At 43.6% G+C, this 18,396-nt stretch overlaps 1 protein-coding gene across 11 annotated transcripts in view; it reads right to left on the bottom strand.

The window, feature by feature from the left end:
* Positions 1–4,924: 4,924 nt before the first annotated feature.
* The window catches only part of Ttc3 (tetratricopeptide repeat domain 3), a 101,334-nt gene continuing 87,862 nt past the window's right edge, over positions 4,925–18,396 (bottom strand). For 9 of the 11 annotated variants that reach the window (XM_029470719.1, XM_029470712.1, XM_029470713.1 and 6 more), the window contains 8 exons: positions 17,140–17,240; positions 16,626–16,716; positions 16,010–16,111; positions 13,757–14,097; positions 11,710–11,836; positions 11,413–11,562; positions 7,164–7,256; positions 4,925–6,214 (listed from right to left, as the gene is read on the bottom strand). In XM_029470719.1, coding sequence (XP_029326579.1) covers positions 6,140–6,214; positions 7,164–7,256; positions 11,413–11,562; positions 11,710–11,836; positions 13,757–14,097; positions 16,010–16,111; positions 16,626–16,716; positions 17,140–17,240 — 1,080 coding nt within the window. In that variant the 3' untranslated portion in view covers positions 4,925–6,139. The remainder of the gene's footprint in view (positions 6,215–7,163; positions 7,257–11,412; positions 11,563–11,709; positions 11,837–13,756; positions 14,098–16,009; positions 16,112–16,625; positions 16,717–17,139; positions 17,241–18,396) is intronic. The other 2 variants (XM_029470718.1, XM_021184393.2) reach the window with 1 other exon arrangement.

The following is an 18,396-nucleotide window of genomic DNA, read 5'->3' as shown; positions in this document are numbered from 1 at the left end:
ACAGCCAGGGCTACACAGAGAAACCCTGTCTTGAAAAACCAAAAAAAAAACAAAACAAAAAAATCCTTCAAATAAGAAAGCAATTCCAAGAGTTCAAAATTCTGTTTTTTTGTTTGCAGATATGAGCAAGGCACATGTTTTTATCCCCCATAAGTGAGAATGCCAGTGCTTCGTGAGGTGGGCTGTGAAGGCTCCACACTGAAAGGACTGTGGCAGAACAGGGGCTGACTGCTGAGTAGGCACCGGCTGTATACAGAAAGTCCAGTGTAAGGGGGGCGCTCAGGAACAGACAGCTGTGAGTATAGGGCAGACCAACTGTGCCAGCCCGGACGACAAGGAACCGATGAGAAGCAGTTCAGGGGGCTGGTAAGAACAAGAGTGTATCAGAATAGTCTCTGCTTAGCTGTTAGGTCTAGTCTCTTGAGTGCCAGGTCATGTGCAGTACTAACATTTAAGGAGAGCTCGCCAGCAAGCTGACTGTCCTCTGTGGGAATGCGTCCATTTTGCTGGCATTAGGCTGCTGTGCTCAGGCATCCCACTGTCCCTAACAACAGCTCCCATTCCTAAAGAATCCCCTAAATACACTAGCAGGCTTTGCTAGTGCAGTATTTGCTGTGCTAGCTTCCCTAGTGACCCCAAGTCTGGCCACTCTACCACCTCCACTCCCTCCTGGCTTCTACCAAGTGCTGACTTCCCTGGCCTCTGTCCAAAGCTGGAGCCCTACCCCACCCTACTGTCTCCATCCTCCCTTATCCCTTCCTGGTCCCATTTTTCTCTGGGATTACCAGGGACATATCATGTGTTTTACTGTCCTACTTGACGTCAGCCTCCACTATTGGAATGCTCAAGTCCTTTCTTCTTGTCTGTTGTTATAACTGGGGCACTAGAACTGTGGCTCCTGTGGCATATTTGATGGTTGAATGAATAGTCGCAGATCAATGTTATGTAGCCATCCTGGTGGCCAGGGCCACTTGGTTTGCTCCCAGTGGGGGCAGCTAGGGCATTCCAAGGCACATGCAAGGTGGAGGAACCAGGACCTGTCAGACGTACAGTGGGATGAGGAGTATGAAGGGCATTGTCCCTCAGTGCCTGAAAGCCCAGGAAGTAGGGAGGGCTTGGCTTCAGTTTTCTGTCTGGCAGGTTAAAGACTGTGGTAGTCGTGCCTCTGGAAGCAAAAGCAATGTGGCCTCCCCAGAGGATAGAAGAAAGCTGGAGTCCTGCTGGCGCTGGGTGGCAGCCAGCGTCTGGAAGTACAATGCCCATCTGTTCCACCGCTTTCTCTTTTCGGAGGCTGCTGGCTCACCCCACTGGAATGGGGTGGCACTTCAGGACACGAAACTTGGAGCTGGTGGCGGATTTCTTGGAACTGGTGGCAGGAAGATCTAAATTAAGACCTTTCTATCACACCAAATAAATAGAAGCTGAAATAGAGACTAAAGGAATTCAGCAGAATGCCTTCATACATAATTTTTTAAATAAGGAGGAAGAAGACCTTAGGAAGCAGACTGGTATTTATCCACTAGAGCCTCAAGGTATTTGCTGAAAACAGTGATACTATTTGAGGCAAGAGCACATTATTAAACACAAGCTTCTCTTTTTGAAGCGCGCTGTGCCATAGAAGATGGCAATTTCCACTCTGCTTGGAAGGCTCTTGACAAGGCTCAAGGCCTGGCCCGTTACCTGCTCAGCGGACAAGTTACTCCAGCATGGGGTCAGCATCACGAACGCACATAGAAGCTTCTTGCTTCATGCCAAGACACAGAGAGAGGCTCCCTAGGAACTATGAAGAGCCCGTCTCCATAAGGCTGTGTCCCTCACGCAAAGATGAGTGGGCCCTGTCTTTTTAGGACAGCAAGGGTGAGGTTCCTAGCCAGAGGGCACGGGAAAGAAGTTCATTCGGCAGAAAACCACCTAAGCAGTGCTGGGAGACCTTACCATTTTAAATTTGAAAGTTCCATTGAACCAGCTGTGTTTTCCTTCAGACAGGCAAGGCCCTGGGGTTACCTGGTTATCTCTCCTATCCACTGATGACTCTGCACTCCCAACGTGACACCTCTGAACATAGAACTCATTGTGTAGTATCCATCTGACAACCCAAAAACTGGTTCATAGAACCTCTGCAAACATAACTATTTGGCCTTGTTGGTTAGATCAGAAGGAATGGTGGACTCCAAGGCGCTAGGCATTCACAACACAAAGGTAGATGGTCCTCAAGCCGGCATCCAGCAAGCTCTGGACAATGTACAGCATCATCCTACTCAGGTTTTATTTTGTATCAGGATGTGTATGAACCACCTGTGTGTTTGTGGATTAGCTGTTCCGCCTTTGTCTCTTCTACTACATGGAAACAATTTACTGAGTTGCTCAACCCTGAAGTAAGACCCAACTTTATGGTTTTCTAAAAATCTGTTGTCTTGAAGGAAAACATTATCTTACTGTTCATATTTAGGATTGGTCCATCTGGAATTAGTGTCTGTCTGTACTGTGACGGGTTAAACGTTTCCCATGGGGATAACCAATATTATTATTCTTCCCCCCCCAACCCCCAAACATTATTATTCTTAATGTAGCCATCTTTTTCTGATATCTGTATTGACAGTCCACACCCTGGGATTTTTTTTAGTTGACGAGAATTTCCATATTTTTGCTATTTTGTTCTCTCTTTAAAGTGGGAAACAGTGAGACCATGTAAGGCAGAGGCAGTGGCAGGATGAAGAATAGCTCTCTAAGCCAAGGAGCCTTGCCTGGACCCTTCCAAGGCAGTGGTGCACATGCCTCCTCATTCTGAACAAGTAAACAGCACTCACAGAAACACTTTGGGAACAACTATAGGTGAAATTATCCTTTGTTACAGAAAAGATAAGGTTTATAGTGTCCTGGGCTCAGGATTCCAAAACATTTTTCAAAGTGACTCTGAGACATTTGATCCAGTTCAGACTATGCTGTAAAGTGCTTCCACTTAATCCTTTCTACAAGACCACGCCTGCCCTGTGTGGCTCACAGGCTCTCACCTAAAACGGTCAGCTCCCCCTTACCAAAGGTTTATGTGCTTTAGATTGTTACTTATTCAACGGAAGGACGAGTTGCTCCTGGCCATCTCTTGTAGTACATACATCACTGGTAGACAGACTGTACAGAATGATGGTGTTGTGACATTTTCTTTTTTTTTTTTTAAAGATTTATTTATTTATTATATGTAAGTACACTGTAGCTGTCTTCAGACACTCCAGAAGAGGGCGCCAGATCTCGTTACGGATGGTTGTGAGCCACCATGTGGTTGCTGGGATTTGAACTCTGGACCTTCGGAAGAGCAGTCGGGTGCTCTTACCCACTGAGCCATCTCACCAGCCCCGTGACATTTTCTTACATGCACATTCCCTGCTTTTGCTCATACTCTCAGGGGCCACCTCTTGTTTACTACTACATCAAAATGTCTTGTCTGGTGACATTTTTGCAGGTGTTCATGGATTTCTATTTCTGGCATTGCCTGTCCACAGACACTGAGGACAGTTGACTGCATGAAGGCTGCCACTGTGTGAGGGAAAAGGTTCCAGGCACGACTTTCAGTCCTTTCTTCCACTGCAGTTTAATCAAGTCTGTTTCACAGGTATTAATAAAACAGAAACTCTGCCCATTTCATTCATGCAGCTCTACAGGAGCTGTTCTGGCCCTTGTTCTTAGCAACTATCCCGTCACTGTGCTTCCTCAGCCCAGCAGTACACACCTCTGTCGTTCTCTTCTGTGTTCTTGAATCTTCTCCAGAGAGGGTTATGACTGAGGAATGACTAAACTAGTCTTGCTGCTTGAGCTGTGGTGTAAGATTCCTCTTACATCTGTTTTCACTATATGGTCTTTCACATCACCTTACAAATGTATCTTGCACTGCTAGGGCTCCACTGAAGTTTTAATTATCCATTATTCGTAACACAGATTAATCACTTCCAAGAGAAAAAAAAATCTAAGTTTAAGGCATGGCCACTTCTTCAATTTATATATTATATGAATTAAATGCTACTCTATGAACACAATTGCATGAGCAAAAGTTTAAAATTGTGCTCATTTCTCACTACAGCTGTCATGGAGCTGGGTGGAATGTTGATTGGTGGAATGATGAAAAGGGGTGGGGTCCCACCATGAGGTTAGGAATTAAGAGTGGAGGATTGCCAGTGTCCTTAGTCTTCTGTGAGGAGCATTTGCACCTTGTCTATTCCTCAAGGTTTTGAGAACTGAGTGCTGTTATGCAGTCTGACTTGGTGGCGGCGGCAGCAGCAGCAGCAGCAGTGGCAGCTCAGGAGGAGGTCACATCCCCAGAGGGTGATGCGTCCCAAGTATCAGTACAGTGCCATCAACAATTGTGAAAGCAACCTCTTATATGAAGACACTCCAAAGACCATGTCTGACAACTTTCCTTTAGGACAGGCCCAATTGGTAACATTAGCCTGTCTATACCTAGTAAAATGTATTAATAGACCGTGCTTCCTTTATTAGGTGCTTAGCATACCCAAAAGAGCCTTTAAAAAGGCTCTATCAATCAGCTTCAGCAGTCCATGAACACAAGCGCCTCAAAAACAAACCCGCAAGAAATCAAGTTATCCTCAGCATGTTTGCATGTGCCCACATGAAAAAGTTCTTCATTGGGCCTGGAAGAATCGACTCTCTATGATTTCTGCATAAACATTCTATTCACAAATTTAAACAGTCAGTCTTGTGAACTCGAATTTGGCAAGCAGTATTTAGGCACAAAGGAATGTTTTGATCTAGGCTCTAAAATATCCCCAAGATCCTTGGTTAAGATCATCAGATGCAACTTGCCTGTTCTTCCTAAATAAAGTCAGTTTCTCAATATTTGACAGAACAGAACCCTGAATTTCCAAGCAGAATGCAATTCTAAATGACCTGGGCAAGAACGACAGTGAACGGCTGATCTTTTATAATGTTCTTTATTGACAGTTACTGGACAAGTGTAAGGCATGTTCACAGGCTCTGACATGAAGCACAGCTCTGTCTCAACAGCTACTCTTCTTTGTACCCGACAGATACTATAAGCTGCTGTGTGGACTCAAGCATGTACTGCACTCCACTGTTACAGCATGGACACCATAGACAATGTCTCAGAATAAGGAGTGAGCTACAGGCTAAGTCACTAAGACACCACAACTCACACAGACACAGGTGGAAGGTGACAGCATCTCCAGGGCAGCAGAGAACACGCTGGAAAACAGTTTTTTTTTTGTTTGTTTCTTTGTTTCTTTGTGTTTGAGAGAAATGTAATGTATTCAAGGTTCACATGTCTGTATTTGCCACTGCCTACAGGTCACTAAAAATACCTAGTTTTTGAATAGTTTCTAATACAGTTAGCTTGTTTTCAGGCCACATTACAAGAGTGCATGCATTACTTTACACAAAAGTCAAACAGAACAACGTTAACACCGACACATCAGGACTGTGGTACATTTCTCTTCTGGTGGAAGAATAAGGAAGGAGGGTGAGGGTGGCTGTACTGCGCTGGGCACTATGTCCTGTTCTCAGCACTAGCCAGCTGTGAATGTCCAACCACTGGTGACTCATGAGACTTACATGGTAACCTTAGTGTAAGTGCTGAGTGTGGGACTCCTGTGAGCAGACAGCATCTTCCCAGGGTGAAAAAAAAAATTAGCCGATACTAATTTAAAAAGTATTTTATAATTGATTACCAAAATGTAGATTAATTGAATCATAAGCACTTTAAAAATTTATGACAGGGATGCTACAGTTCCACATAAGGAACTGAGGTGGCTAAGAACCTTTAAAATCTGAACACTGCTTTGAGGAGCTCAACAGTTCTTTCCAAAGAACCTGCTCATCTCAGAGTATCCTGCAGCAGCCACGACAGTGCAGGACCATGGTGACAGCACTGCAGACACACATGGCTGTCACTTGCCTGGAACCTGGGACAGACTGAATTCCAGATTTCCATTTGTTAGCTTTGTGATGCACAGTGTGAGAGCTTCCATGTTTGCTGTTTTTACACTGGTAACAGGACACTGTTGTTCTTTAACTCATGAAGTGCATGGTGCATTAGTGAGGAGTGACCTCCTACAGCAACAGGAAGGAGGTTCCCATCTTCTCCTGGGCTGGGTCTGTGACGATGGTGCAACAGTTACTCTTCTGACAGCAGGTCACTGCTGCCACAGGTGGGGCACGTGCTCTGCCCTTTCAACCACTGCTTAAAGCACTGCAAGTGAGAAAGCAAAGTCAGCTGGTGCCCTCAGGACCACGTGGGCCTCGGCTCTCTCAGATCACTGGACTCTGGCAGGGATACATATGGCTCACGTTACTTCCAAGTCTGGTGCTACCAATACTTAAGCCATCAATGTCTGCTCAGGGCAGTGCCCCAGAACTAGATTCATGACCTCATGAAGGGCCTTGTCCTCCTTACACCCTGGTATCCGTCTAAGCTCTTCTAGCTTCCTTCACTCATTTGTACAAGCTGTCAGTTTTGTGGCCACAAAATCACCCAATGCTGCTCCTCACAAGCCTCTGTGCCACATTCCATGTTGCTGCTCCTGGCTGCCAGACTGCTGTCACATGGCCGGGCAGGCACAGAAAGCCAGAAGGCCCAAGCATTGGTGCCATATCCGAAGGAGGCTCTGCAAGCGTTTCAATTCCTTCTGGCGAGTACTTTACGTCTAACCTGATCGGTCCTAACCCAACAGTGCCAGGATACAGAGACGATCAGTCCTGGAAGGACATGGACCAAACGCCTAGCCAGAAGCTACCTTTAGCATGTGAACTCAGCTCCATACAATACACCAAGCAGATACTGGGTATAATTTATTTAGTCGTATAAGACCTTGAAGTCATGAAGTCCTTTCAAGGAATTAATTCTTTGAGTCTCATAGCCAATACAGCTATGCAGTCACCTATAATTCTCCGCCCCTGGCATGATGGGCAGAAACAGTCATCCACAGAGCTAGACAGCCTGCCCTGAGAATCCTATCCACTTCCCAAAAAAAAAAAAAAAAAAAAAAAAAAAAAACACCTATGTTTACAGTCACATGAACACATGTGGAGATTTATAAACTAAAAACGTTTTTGTAAACACAAATATAGACTCCTAGAAAAAAAATTCCATTTTTATTTTCAAAATGCTTGCTATAAAGTTAGTCAAAGATAATTCTTACCCCTTTGTGAAACTTGTGCCCACATTTTAGCACACGCATGTTTTTTGACTTGAATATTTCATGGCATATCTCACAGGAATTTCCATCTGGTGCCTGTGGAAACAAACATGTTTAAATAATAAACTAACTTTTTATGATATGAGCTCTCATGGCCTAAATATATTTTTGCCACAAAGGGTGGCAGACTGTTTTTCCTTTGTGCTTGAACAGAGTGAGAAACAGCTTATTTTAAAATAGTTTCTAAGAAAAAAAGCAGAAAAATAACAAATTAGAAGCGAACACACCATTATTCCCAGCATGTGGGAGGCAGAGGCAGGAGGATCTCTGAGAGTTTTAGGGCAGCCTAATCTACATAGCAAACTCCAGGACCACATAGAGATCATGTTCCAAAACATGACCTTCCCCAAAACAAAATATAAAGTTCTAATTTTCTCAGAGGGAACCATTTCAACAGCTAACAGTGCCCGAAAAACACTGTAATAACCATCTCCCATCCCATTGTCAAAATGTGGCAGTAAAAAATAGATCAGTGCTACAAATCAGTCAGGACTTGAAATATAGCATATCCACATAGACGTACTATCTGTAGTGGGTTAAATACGCTTGGCCTACCGAGTGGCACTACCAGGAGGTGTGTCACTGTGGGTGGACTCCGAGGCTCCTATGATCAGGCTCGCCCTATGTGGAATGTGCGTCTTCTCCTGGACGCCTTCAGATCAAGATGCTTAACTCTTCAGCTCCTCCTGCACCAGGCTTGCCTGCTGCCACCATGCTTCCTGCCACAGTGATAATGCACTGAGACTCTGACACTGTATGCCAGCTCCAATGAAAGGTTTGCCCTTGTAAGAACTGCCTTGGCCATGCTGTTTCTTCACAGCAATGAGACCCTAAGACACTGTCTTATGGCCAATTATAATATCTGAAGTTGATAAATGATGACACAGAAAGTAGGTCTTTACAGACCACTGGATAAATACAGATAGTGGCAGTATTTATTATGTAATTAATTTTTAAAAATAATTAAAGAGGGGCTGGTGAGATGGCTCAGTGGGTAAGAGCACCCGACTGCTCTTCCAAAGGTCCAGAGTTCAAATCCCAGCAACCACATGGTGGCTCACAACCATCCGAAACGAGATCTGGCGCCCTCTTCTGGAGTGTCTGAAGACAGCTACAGTGTACTTACGTATAATAAATAAATAAATCTTAAAAAAAAAAAAAAATTAAAGAGACTACATATCTACAGATGTACCTAGAAATGATTCTGATATATAAAGTATGGTTACCCCTGGCTAGGATAGGTTTACTTTTTTTCTGAGGTTTCTCTAAGCATGAATTATTAGTATACAAGTCAAAACAGAGCATACTGGTGGCTCACCTGGGAAATGCAATAAAGAGACTGTGCAGCACTGCACATGGAAACCAACAGGTCTCTGGCCTCCCATGTTGAGTCTGGTGAGCATCCTCAGAAGCAAGAGTCTTGTTTATATAGGACTTTAGCAACAAATAAGAACTATGGCCCCAAACTGACCCAGAAACACCTGCAGGTGACTGACCAGGGCTAAGCTGCAGCGCTGTGGAGTTCTGCTGTCTTTCCTGAGGTGTTAACAGGGACCAGGCAGATACAGGGCAGAAGCTATACTGAGGGTTCACTCAGTTCTACTGCTGTGCAGCACTCAGAGTCAGGGAAGACATGGAGGCACGAGCCCTAAGATGTGGAGTAAGGTCTGAAGACCTGGAAACCTTACAGTTAACCCGACTCCCAGTGTAGAAAGATACGTAGTTCTAAGTATAAACAAATCCGAAATTCCTCTCACCCACCCACACCAAGGATATAAGAATTAAGACCAAAGTGCTCATCTTAAAAAAAAAAAAAGCACAAAACAAACAAACAAACTACTTGTTTTTACCTATGGTGTGCATTAGATCCCCTGGAACTGGGAGTTGCAGGTAGCCAGTAAATCACCTGAGGTGGGTGCTGGGAACAAGTCAGATCTTCTGCAACACCAGTGTGTGCTTTTAACCACTGAGCTACCCTTCAGGCCCTGACACAATCAGTTTTACCAAGACTAACCCATACATTTGATCAGGTTTAGTAAAAACAATGTGGCAATTCTGGTTAAGGGTAGTTCTTCAGGTTTATTTTTGAGACAGGAGCCCAGGCTGCCTCAAATTTGCAATCCTCCTGCATCAGCCTCCTGAGTAGATAGGATTACATATGTATACTGCCACATCCAGCTTTAGTTTATATAATGCCTTTATAGTTTGCATCTTCTACTCTAGCCTGTTTCAGTAGGAAGGAGTGCTTGTTGCATGGGTATGAGTTCCTGAGTTTGGATCCCCAGGGCTTGCATTAAAAGGTGGGCACAGCTGCACACATCTATAAATGCAGAGCTATGTATGGAAGGGAGAGACAGGAGGCCATTGGGGCTTGCTGGCCATCAACCTCACTGAAAAACAGCTCCAGGTTCAGTCAGACTTTTGTCTGAAGAGAATACAGTGAGGATAACAGAGCAGGACCTTGGCCTCTGCCCAGGGACACAAGTGTGCACTTGCTCCTGTATGTGCATACTCATACTTTTTCCCACAGTCTAGGGCTCCAGAAAATAATACCACCCACACTGGTGGGTCTTTTTACCTCAGGTAACCTCATCCAGATTATTCCCTCAGGCACACCCAGAGGCCCGTCTCCCAGGCGACCCACCATCTAATCAACACTGAAGATGAATCATCACAGAAAGAGCTCCCTCCTTCAAATGTTGCCTGTTCTACTTCTTGAGGGGTGGGGAGGTGGTGGTGGTGGTGAAATACCCTCCTTTAAAAATACAAATGCTGGAGAATCCCATCTGGGTGGAGGGTCATTGAAGATGCAACTCACTTAAGCTCCAGAGAAGTCAGGGCCTGATCTAGTCCTGCAGCGCCCCCACCCTTGCATTTTCTCACAGGGTAAGTGGAGATGGGACCCTTGGAGACCTCAACGGGGGAGGAATGGAAAAACTCCACAGGGCAGTAGAACCCCCCCCAAAAAACCCTCCAACCCAAACCACAATGACAACAAAACAAAAACCCCAAAAATACAAAACCAAAACCAAACCAAAAACTCCAAAGCACAAGAGGAATAAAGATCAGTTCACAAAGATTCAGTACTAGCTAGCTCTAGGCAACAAACCTGTGCTCTGCACCATTTTGTGTTGTGGGCCCTGAAAGAACACTGTGTGGCCTGCAACTTTTACATGGCCCTCACTTCTGCACTACAGCAGGAGAAGCAGGACAAAGTATGATCTATACCAAATGCAATCCAACCACTGTGTGTCCTTAGTAGGTCTCCAGAATTATTATCCACTCAGTGTGGTAAGGTCTAGGGATTCCTTGCTGTCTGCTAAACATGACAGTCACAGCTTCACACAAGTGAATGCTAACAGGCTCACAAACATTCATACCTCGGATATTTTACTGTAAGATATAAACAATTCTAGAACTGTGTAAATTTATATATAGCTACAATAACAATTTAACACATGTGCTATGTAAACACAAAATTCTAATTTTCTTAAAAGAAAACAAGACTTAAACAGCCATGTCAAATTTCAGGTAGATATAGGCCATGCCATTATCTCCTCAGGCACTCAAGGGAAGAGGCAGAGGTAGCATTGGCATGCCTGTTCCACAGCTGTCCAGGCTCACTGCAGTGCTGAGCGACACAAGCCACTCTTAAGTACAAAGTCCTTGCTTACAAAGAATAAAACTATCCAAAAACTATTTTATCACGTGATTTAAAAGATCTACACACTTGGCCATTCGCAGAAATTTAGGCACAGTACAAAGCTGGGTTATGCCCAGGACAGTCAGGGCTGTCACTTGTTTGTTTTTTTTTTTTTTTAAAGATTTATTTATTTATTATATCTAAGTACACTGTAGCTGTCTTCAAATGCACCAGAAGAGGGCATCAAATCTCATTATGAATGTTTGTGAGTCACCGTGTGGTTGCTGAGATTTGAACAAGACCTTCGAAAGAACAGTCAGTGGTGCTCTTAACCGCTGAGCCATCTCTCCAGCCCCCCAGGGCTGACACTTGTAGACAGGGTCTTTGCCCTGGGTATCAGATATGGATATATGTTCAAATACAGCAAAATCTGCATCCTAATTTTAGTCTCAAATAAAACAAGCTTCAAAGTGAAAATGGTTAGTTCATGGATTAAAAATTCTGTTCCCTTCCTGTCCCATCAAAGAGGAAAACGAGCTGTGCACTCACACAGACGAGACTCACAGGGACATCATCTTTTTTCTGGCCTTTGGTTCTAGCTGATGGTCCAGCAGCTGCCAAGGGTGGACTCTGGGAGGACTTGGCCACAGAGGCAGCAGAATGAGCCTCTGATGTCTTCTTGTCTTTTCCTGGATTTGGCTATCGAGGTGATGAGGTAGAAAGAGGAGATGAAGTGAGTTACTGAGTCTGGCCACCGTCTCCAGTCAGCTGCTCTCTACACTGTGGTTTGGCTTGAAGCTTTTTATTCTCACATTTTACAAATAAGCATGAAGATGAACATCTTACCTTTTTCTTCTTTTGCTCATCAACAATGTGTTCTGTCACTTTCTCCACAATCTCCTCAATACTTAATCCCGAGAATGAGTTCTTGGTTTTGTTTCTAACTTTCTTAATAAACCCAGCAAGCTCAGTGCTGAAAGGGAAAAGTGAGTGATAAATAACAATATCAACTCAGTCTCAATATCAGCACACACCAAAAACTAATCTGTGGACCACAGTTAACTGTGGTGACTGTACAGAGAGAGAACTGTTTAAGGTAGAATAACTCTTCCCTTGTGGGTAACAAAATTTCACTGTTTTACTAAAGGACTGGTTCAGCAGTGCATATGGCCCTTATAGAGGGCCCACATTCAGTCCCCAGCAATCATTCAGAGGCCCACAGACACTGGTAACTCTAGCTCTAGGTATCCAGTACCCTATTTTGGCCTCCATGGGCACATACACTCATGTGCTTATCATACCAGACACATGTAACTAAAAAAATTAAACAGGGGCTGGAGAGATGGTTCACTGGTTAGGAGCACTGACTGTTCTGTTCTTCCAGAAGTCCTGAGTTCAATTCCCAGCAACCATATGGTGGCTCACAACCATCTGTAATGAGATCCCAATGCCCTCTGTTGGTGTGTCTGAAGAGTGAGACTGTGTACTCACACACATAAAATAAATAACTTTTAGGATATTCATCAAACGAATCTTCAAAATATTTCAATATTACATTTTCTGTTTTTGCAACAGGGTCTCATTGTGTAACCCTGGCTGGCCTGGAAGTCACAATGTAGACCAGGATGGACTCAACCTCACAGAGACCTGCCTGCCTCTGTCTCCAGGTACTATGATTAAAGGGACAGATGACCACACCTGACCTGAGTACCAATCAGGTTGGCCAACAGCAGAGACCAGCACTGAGTCTGTGTGCGCACATACATGGAGCCAGAGGTCAACACTGGGTGTCTTGCTCTATCATTCTCCTGTTTGTTTTTTAGAAGGGATAGCCTAGATGCCCTATAGGATATAGGGGGTCTGCCTATCGTCTTTGCCTCTGCTGTGCTGTGATTACTGAGGTCAGCTGCCTTCGTCGCCTTTTTATGAGGGTGAGAGGGACCTGAGCTTGGGTCCTTATGCTTGCCTCAGTACTTTACTTAACTGAGTCACCTCCCCACCGGCTGCCCCAGACATGTTTAATGACCACTTTGTTCCTAAATTTCAATCTCATATTTGCCATTAATACTGAGAAGGAAAATACAATGCAGGTACAAAGGGCTATTTTAGCTGTGCACACATCCTTACTTCTGCTTCTCTCGCTCTGCCTGGACACTGGTCCTAACTGGGAAGTAGGCACTGCAGCCTGAGAAGCAGCTCTTGCTGCCTGAGTCTGAGGAGCTCTTCCTGAGACCCACACAGAGCCAGCCCTTTGTGGTACGTGCACATATCTATCGTGCTACTGAATTCAATCTAACAAGTCAGACTTCTTGTCTGCAAAACCTAAGTTGTTTGTGTTCTTTGCTATGTCTTTTCCACTATGATACAGAGCTATTATTTTACAACTCATTTACTGACTCCAAAGCAAATGATGTTGGTGTATTACAAATCTCATTACATCTTAGATGGGTTCTACTGCTGGGTAACTTAGAGGTCAATGTTTTCAATCCTGATATGAACACGACAGCAGTCACTTGTGGTCTGGATGTACACCTCAGGGTTGGAGATTTTGTTTAACATGTAGAGAGCCCTGGTCTAATGCCCAGCACCACACTACTGTGGTCCAAGAGGCAAGGAATGAAGTGCTGGTTTTTCTCAGCAAAACAACACAGTTCTTTTCACAGTAGTCTGTACTTGGTCATGGTTTTATCTGACCAAGAAAACACTGGCCATGCATGGTAGCATACAACTTTCATCGAAGCAGTCAGGAGGAGAGGCAGGTGGAAGATCAGACTAGTCTACATAATGAATTCCAGGTCAGCGAATTCACAGTGATGAAACCCTGTCTCTATAGGACAGTAGCAACAAACTGCAAAGAAACAGTTAATGCAATATTTAACAGTCACAGTTATACCTGGTATAACATGGGAATATCACTGACAGGTGTTCAATAATACTGTTGGAAGGCTTTTTTGGAGACTGGCTTGACCGAGTAGCCTGTCCAGATAGTTTCTCATCGGCCTCAGGGCTCTGCTCTGATGGAGACACCTGGCTAGCCCTCTTGAGCTCAAGCGGTTGAGTAACTTCTGGCTGATGGGTGGGTGATCCCAGCGACAGTTCTGGAACCTCCTCTGGGCAGCCACTAGCAGAGTCCATGTAAGGATCATTGAGGACTGCTCCAGTCATGCTGTCTACACAAGCCACCAGTCCAAGATCCTCATGGCCTGAAGACTCAGAGAGAAACTGAGGATAGATCTGTGGAGTAAAGACCACAACAGCCGGTCACTTAGGGCTTCCCTTGAGTGTCAGGGAGGAAAACAAACTGAGTATGCATGCCCACAGCGTAACGCTCACTCAACAAACTTGAATACAGTGAATTGATTTTTAAAGAATCAGCATCATAAATTCTCATTAGAACACCTACAGATGTGTGACTTATAAACAACTATCATTTTTCTCTGTAAGATTAGGAACTTGACAGCTGGCCTCTACTTTGCCCAACCACACCTCTGCCCTGCAGCTGAGCTCCTGCTGACTGATCAGAATGACCTGCCCTAGCACTCGACAAAGCTGTCTCCACCATCTAAGACAGAGAGAGAACCAGCAGGGAGGGTCACATCTGCAGGCTTCACTCTCTCTCCAGGCCCCGTCCTGCAGCTCTCTGTAGTTCCTACCTTCTGTGTACTGCAGGAGGGCCAGATCTCAACCCTAGACTCCTGTCTCACTAGGCCACCTCTTACTTTCTAGACTAGACTTCTTATCTGCACATCCATTTGGGTGATCTGGGGAAACCAAATTCTATGTGCTCAAAACCAGGTTCAGAGGGCTGGAGAGATGGCTCAGACATTAATACCACTGGCTATTCTTACAGAGGTTCTGAGTTTAATTCCTAGCAACCACATGGTGGCTCCCAACCATCTGTAATGAGATCTGATGCCCTCTTCTGGTCTACAAGCATACATACAGGCAGAATGCTATATACAATAAAACAAAACAAACAAAACAAAACAAAACCCCATCCAGGCTCAGCAGCAGTCTCTCACCCCACCCTTGACCCAGATTTTTTCATATAGCCACACTGCTCTAGTCTCGTGAGCAGCACAGGTCTTCCTTCCTCTGTACTGATCTCAACTACAGTCTCCTCTCCTCTACACACTACAGAGGGTGAGGGTTGTAGGCCAAGGAGAAGCCTTGTCCTCTCATCCACTCCTCCCTCAATTTCATCTTTGCTAAGCACTGATCTAATCACAACTTCTGACTAGAAACATAAACCACAGCCTGCCTCATGACCACACCTGGGTCCTTCCTGGACCTGCAGTGTTCCTCAGGTCCCTTCCCAAAGCACAGACTATGCGTATCTTTTATTTTCAGCTCCCTTTCCTACCCTAGAAGAGGATCTATGTTACTGGAGCATCTCCACCAGTGGCTGGGAAAAACACCAGCATGCTTTCTTTGTGACTGTGGTCTTGAGGTCCAAGCCTGTAGCACTGAGAGCTCTGAGCACACATTTAATCTTCGTCACTATCAGATACCCAGTGAACAAATGACGGAGATATGAGGCGCAAAATACAGGATCCAAGGATACTTTTTTACACAAGTTCCTGGTACTCTGAGAAATCTCAGAATTTTGAACATGAAAAAAATTTGAAATTATAATTTTGAAAATTTTGAAATTTACAAAATTATATAAAGTCCAATAAAGTCCTGCATGTCTTACATGTAGCACTGTTTGCTTTGTATCTGCTGAGGAAACAGACTTAAGACTTATACCACCAAGTATCAAGAAGTTTAATTTCAGATGGTGAAATTAAACTTCACATATCTGTTACTCAGACTGTTTTTTTTATATCCTAGACTACATGTAGTGGTCTGTCTGTCTGTCTCCCTCTTTCTCTCACACACACTTGCATCAAGAAAAAAAAGACACATGTTACATGAAAGTGACAGAAACAGATCACAGCGTATCTTAGTTCTGTTCTCATGCCTGTATATAGAAACACTGATCCATTTACATTAAAATGTTGAAAGCTTGAAAGCTACACATAACACCAACATGGAAACATTAAGACTAACCCTTTCCTATTTTCAGAAAACAGTAAAATCAAACTACGCTGGACACTTTAGGAAGACGCTGCGGCTATGCATTTCTTTACACTGACTTACTCACCGTGGAACAACCAGGAAATGAAACCTCAGAAAGCTGCACACTGGAAAGGTCACTGAGTCGAGAGCCATTCTTAATGGCCTTAATATGGTCTTCAAACTGAGACTGTGGGGAGAAGGGAAAATGTGAAGTTTCTAAAAAAAATTCCAAAAGAAAACCACTATTTGCAGTTAATATTTTTTTTCTTATCAGATAACTGACATGACTAAGAGTATGACAAAACTTTAAAATAATCTTTCCAAAAACAAACAAACAAACCCACAGGCTTTTAACCCACAGGCTTCTAGTGGGTTGAGGCAGCAAAGGCAGGCAGGGCGGACCTCCCAGGCCCCAGGGTCACTGGAGCAAGACAACTGTTTCTCACTATCTTCCAAACACTGGGAAGATTCGGCAATTCCTGCTTTTCTTTTCTTAGTGCTCAGAAGTGAACCCTGGGCCTTGTGCATGCTAAGCAAATGCTCTAAGATAATTTAAAAATCACAGATTTCATGAAAAATTCCTAATAGTTCAATAAAAACAATTGACAACATTAAATAAAGGTGTTTTAAATATTGACAGTAGTCTCCTGAGAATTAAAACCATCATGATCTCAGTACAATTATGACATTTTCTGACTTACCTTTTTGTTCTCGATCTCTTCTCTTACAGTAGAAAGAAATGACTCCCATGAAAGTATATCATACTCCACATCAGGATACGTTGCAGAATCACTGGAAAATTTTAAAATAGGAAACTTCATCGTATCCACTTTACAGACAGGAAAAAGTAAAAGCATTTAAAGGTAAACAGAAACAAACACATAATAAAAAGTATTTTTTGAAACTGTAAATTTTGGACCAAGAGAGAATCAATCTTCTCCACTGGAGTCTCATTGGGAATGGCCAACACAAAATGAATTCTATGGTTTTACTTTTGGGCATTTTTGGCTTTGTTTTGCTATTTTTTGTCATACTAGATTCTTCCCCGTTTGTTTATTTTCATTTTTGTGTGTGCTGGGGGTAGGGGCAAACATAAGATTGTTTGGTTCGGGATGGGGCATGGCTCTGGAAGGCGGTGGGGAGGGACAGTATAAATAACTTTTTTCATTCAAGTTTCTCTAGCTTTAATGGGAATAACAGTGAGGGGCCGGGTACCTGCTCATCAGCTTGAGGCTTTTAAGATAGGCTTCTGATTGTGATGCCACGCCCTGCAGTTTGCATACTTCTCGATCTTTCCAGTTTTCAAGAACAGACACCTGTCCATACATTAGAGGATAAATATTTTGTAAATATTCTACAAATGAAGATGTGTGCAAAAAAAATTGACATGTAAAAAAAAGACGTGTACTTAAAAAACTGACATGTAAGCATTGCAAAGTGCTTTCCAGTTTCTCTTTAAATGAAGTACGATGATGACAAGCTCCTCAGAAAATGATTACATTGTAATTTCACCAGGTGAAAAGGAAGGAGAATTTGAAAACGACACCCAAAGCATGTACATTAATGACAGGACACCATGACTTTCTGCTTAAGCTGCACACAAGCTCAGGGCCAGCTTGTCAGGACCCAGAGGCCAACGCTTCCCCAGAGGGATCTGCAGCACTAACGTCTAGGGCATGCATTCAGCTTTCCCTACAAAGTAACTGGCTGTTATGTAACAGTGCAGGAGACGCAGAATACCTCATTTTAATCCAGGTCATTAACCTGGACAGGGCCCACCACCAAACCTGCTGCTATGCAGCATAAAACGTGAGCTGAATAGGGTGAGAAAATTGGAGGTGGGTATGCTGTTGTGAGCTTAGCACAGTGTTATACGCTGGCTCCTTACCCAGCAACTCTTAGAAACACTGCATGGTTGATGGGTAACTGGGAAGTCTGCTATTTCCAGACTGTCCAAATTAATTCTTTCCTCAGTTTCCCAGAAAAACCATAGATGCACTTAATAACAAACAGAACTTGGTTCTAAAATAAGTGTCAGAAATTACATTTTAGAAATAAAATAAAAGCTAGGCGTTATGCAAAACCACTTTCTTTGCTTCAGTTTTTAAAATAGTATACCAATATTGATGTATATTTCTCTAGGATGGAGGAATACTCAAACAGACACCTAAATTTACACATACATAGCTTTTTATTTTATATTTAGGAATAGGACGTTCTTAGACTTGTCATTTCCCTATCTCTGCTTCTTGGTGAGAATTACAAGTCACTACCCCAGTCAGGAATATATTTTATTAAGTAGGTAATGGATATGTATATACATACACATGTGCACACAAATAGAGGTCAAGAGGACAATCCCTGGTGCCATTTCTGAGGTGACATCTACCTTTTTTGTTTGGTTAAGATAAGGTCTCTCACTAGCCTTCAACTTGCTAAGTAGGGCAAGCTGGCTTGTGGGTGAGCCTCAGG

Source organism: Mus caroli, chromosome 16 (genome assembly GCF_900094665.2).
Source record: "Mus caroli chromosome 16, CAROLI_EIJ_v1.1, whole genome shotgun sequence".
Classification (NCBI taxonomy): Eukaryota; Metazoa; Chordata; class Mammalia; order Rodentia; family Muridae; genus Mus; species Mus caroli.
This window is presented reverse-complemented; position numbering and strand designations above follow the sequence as displayed.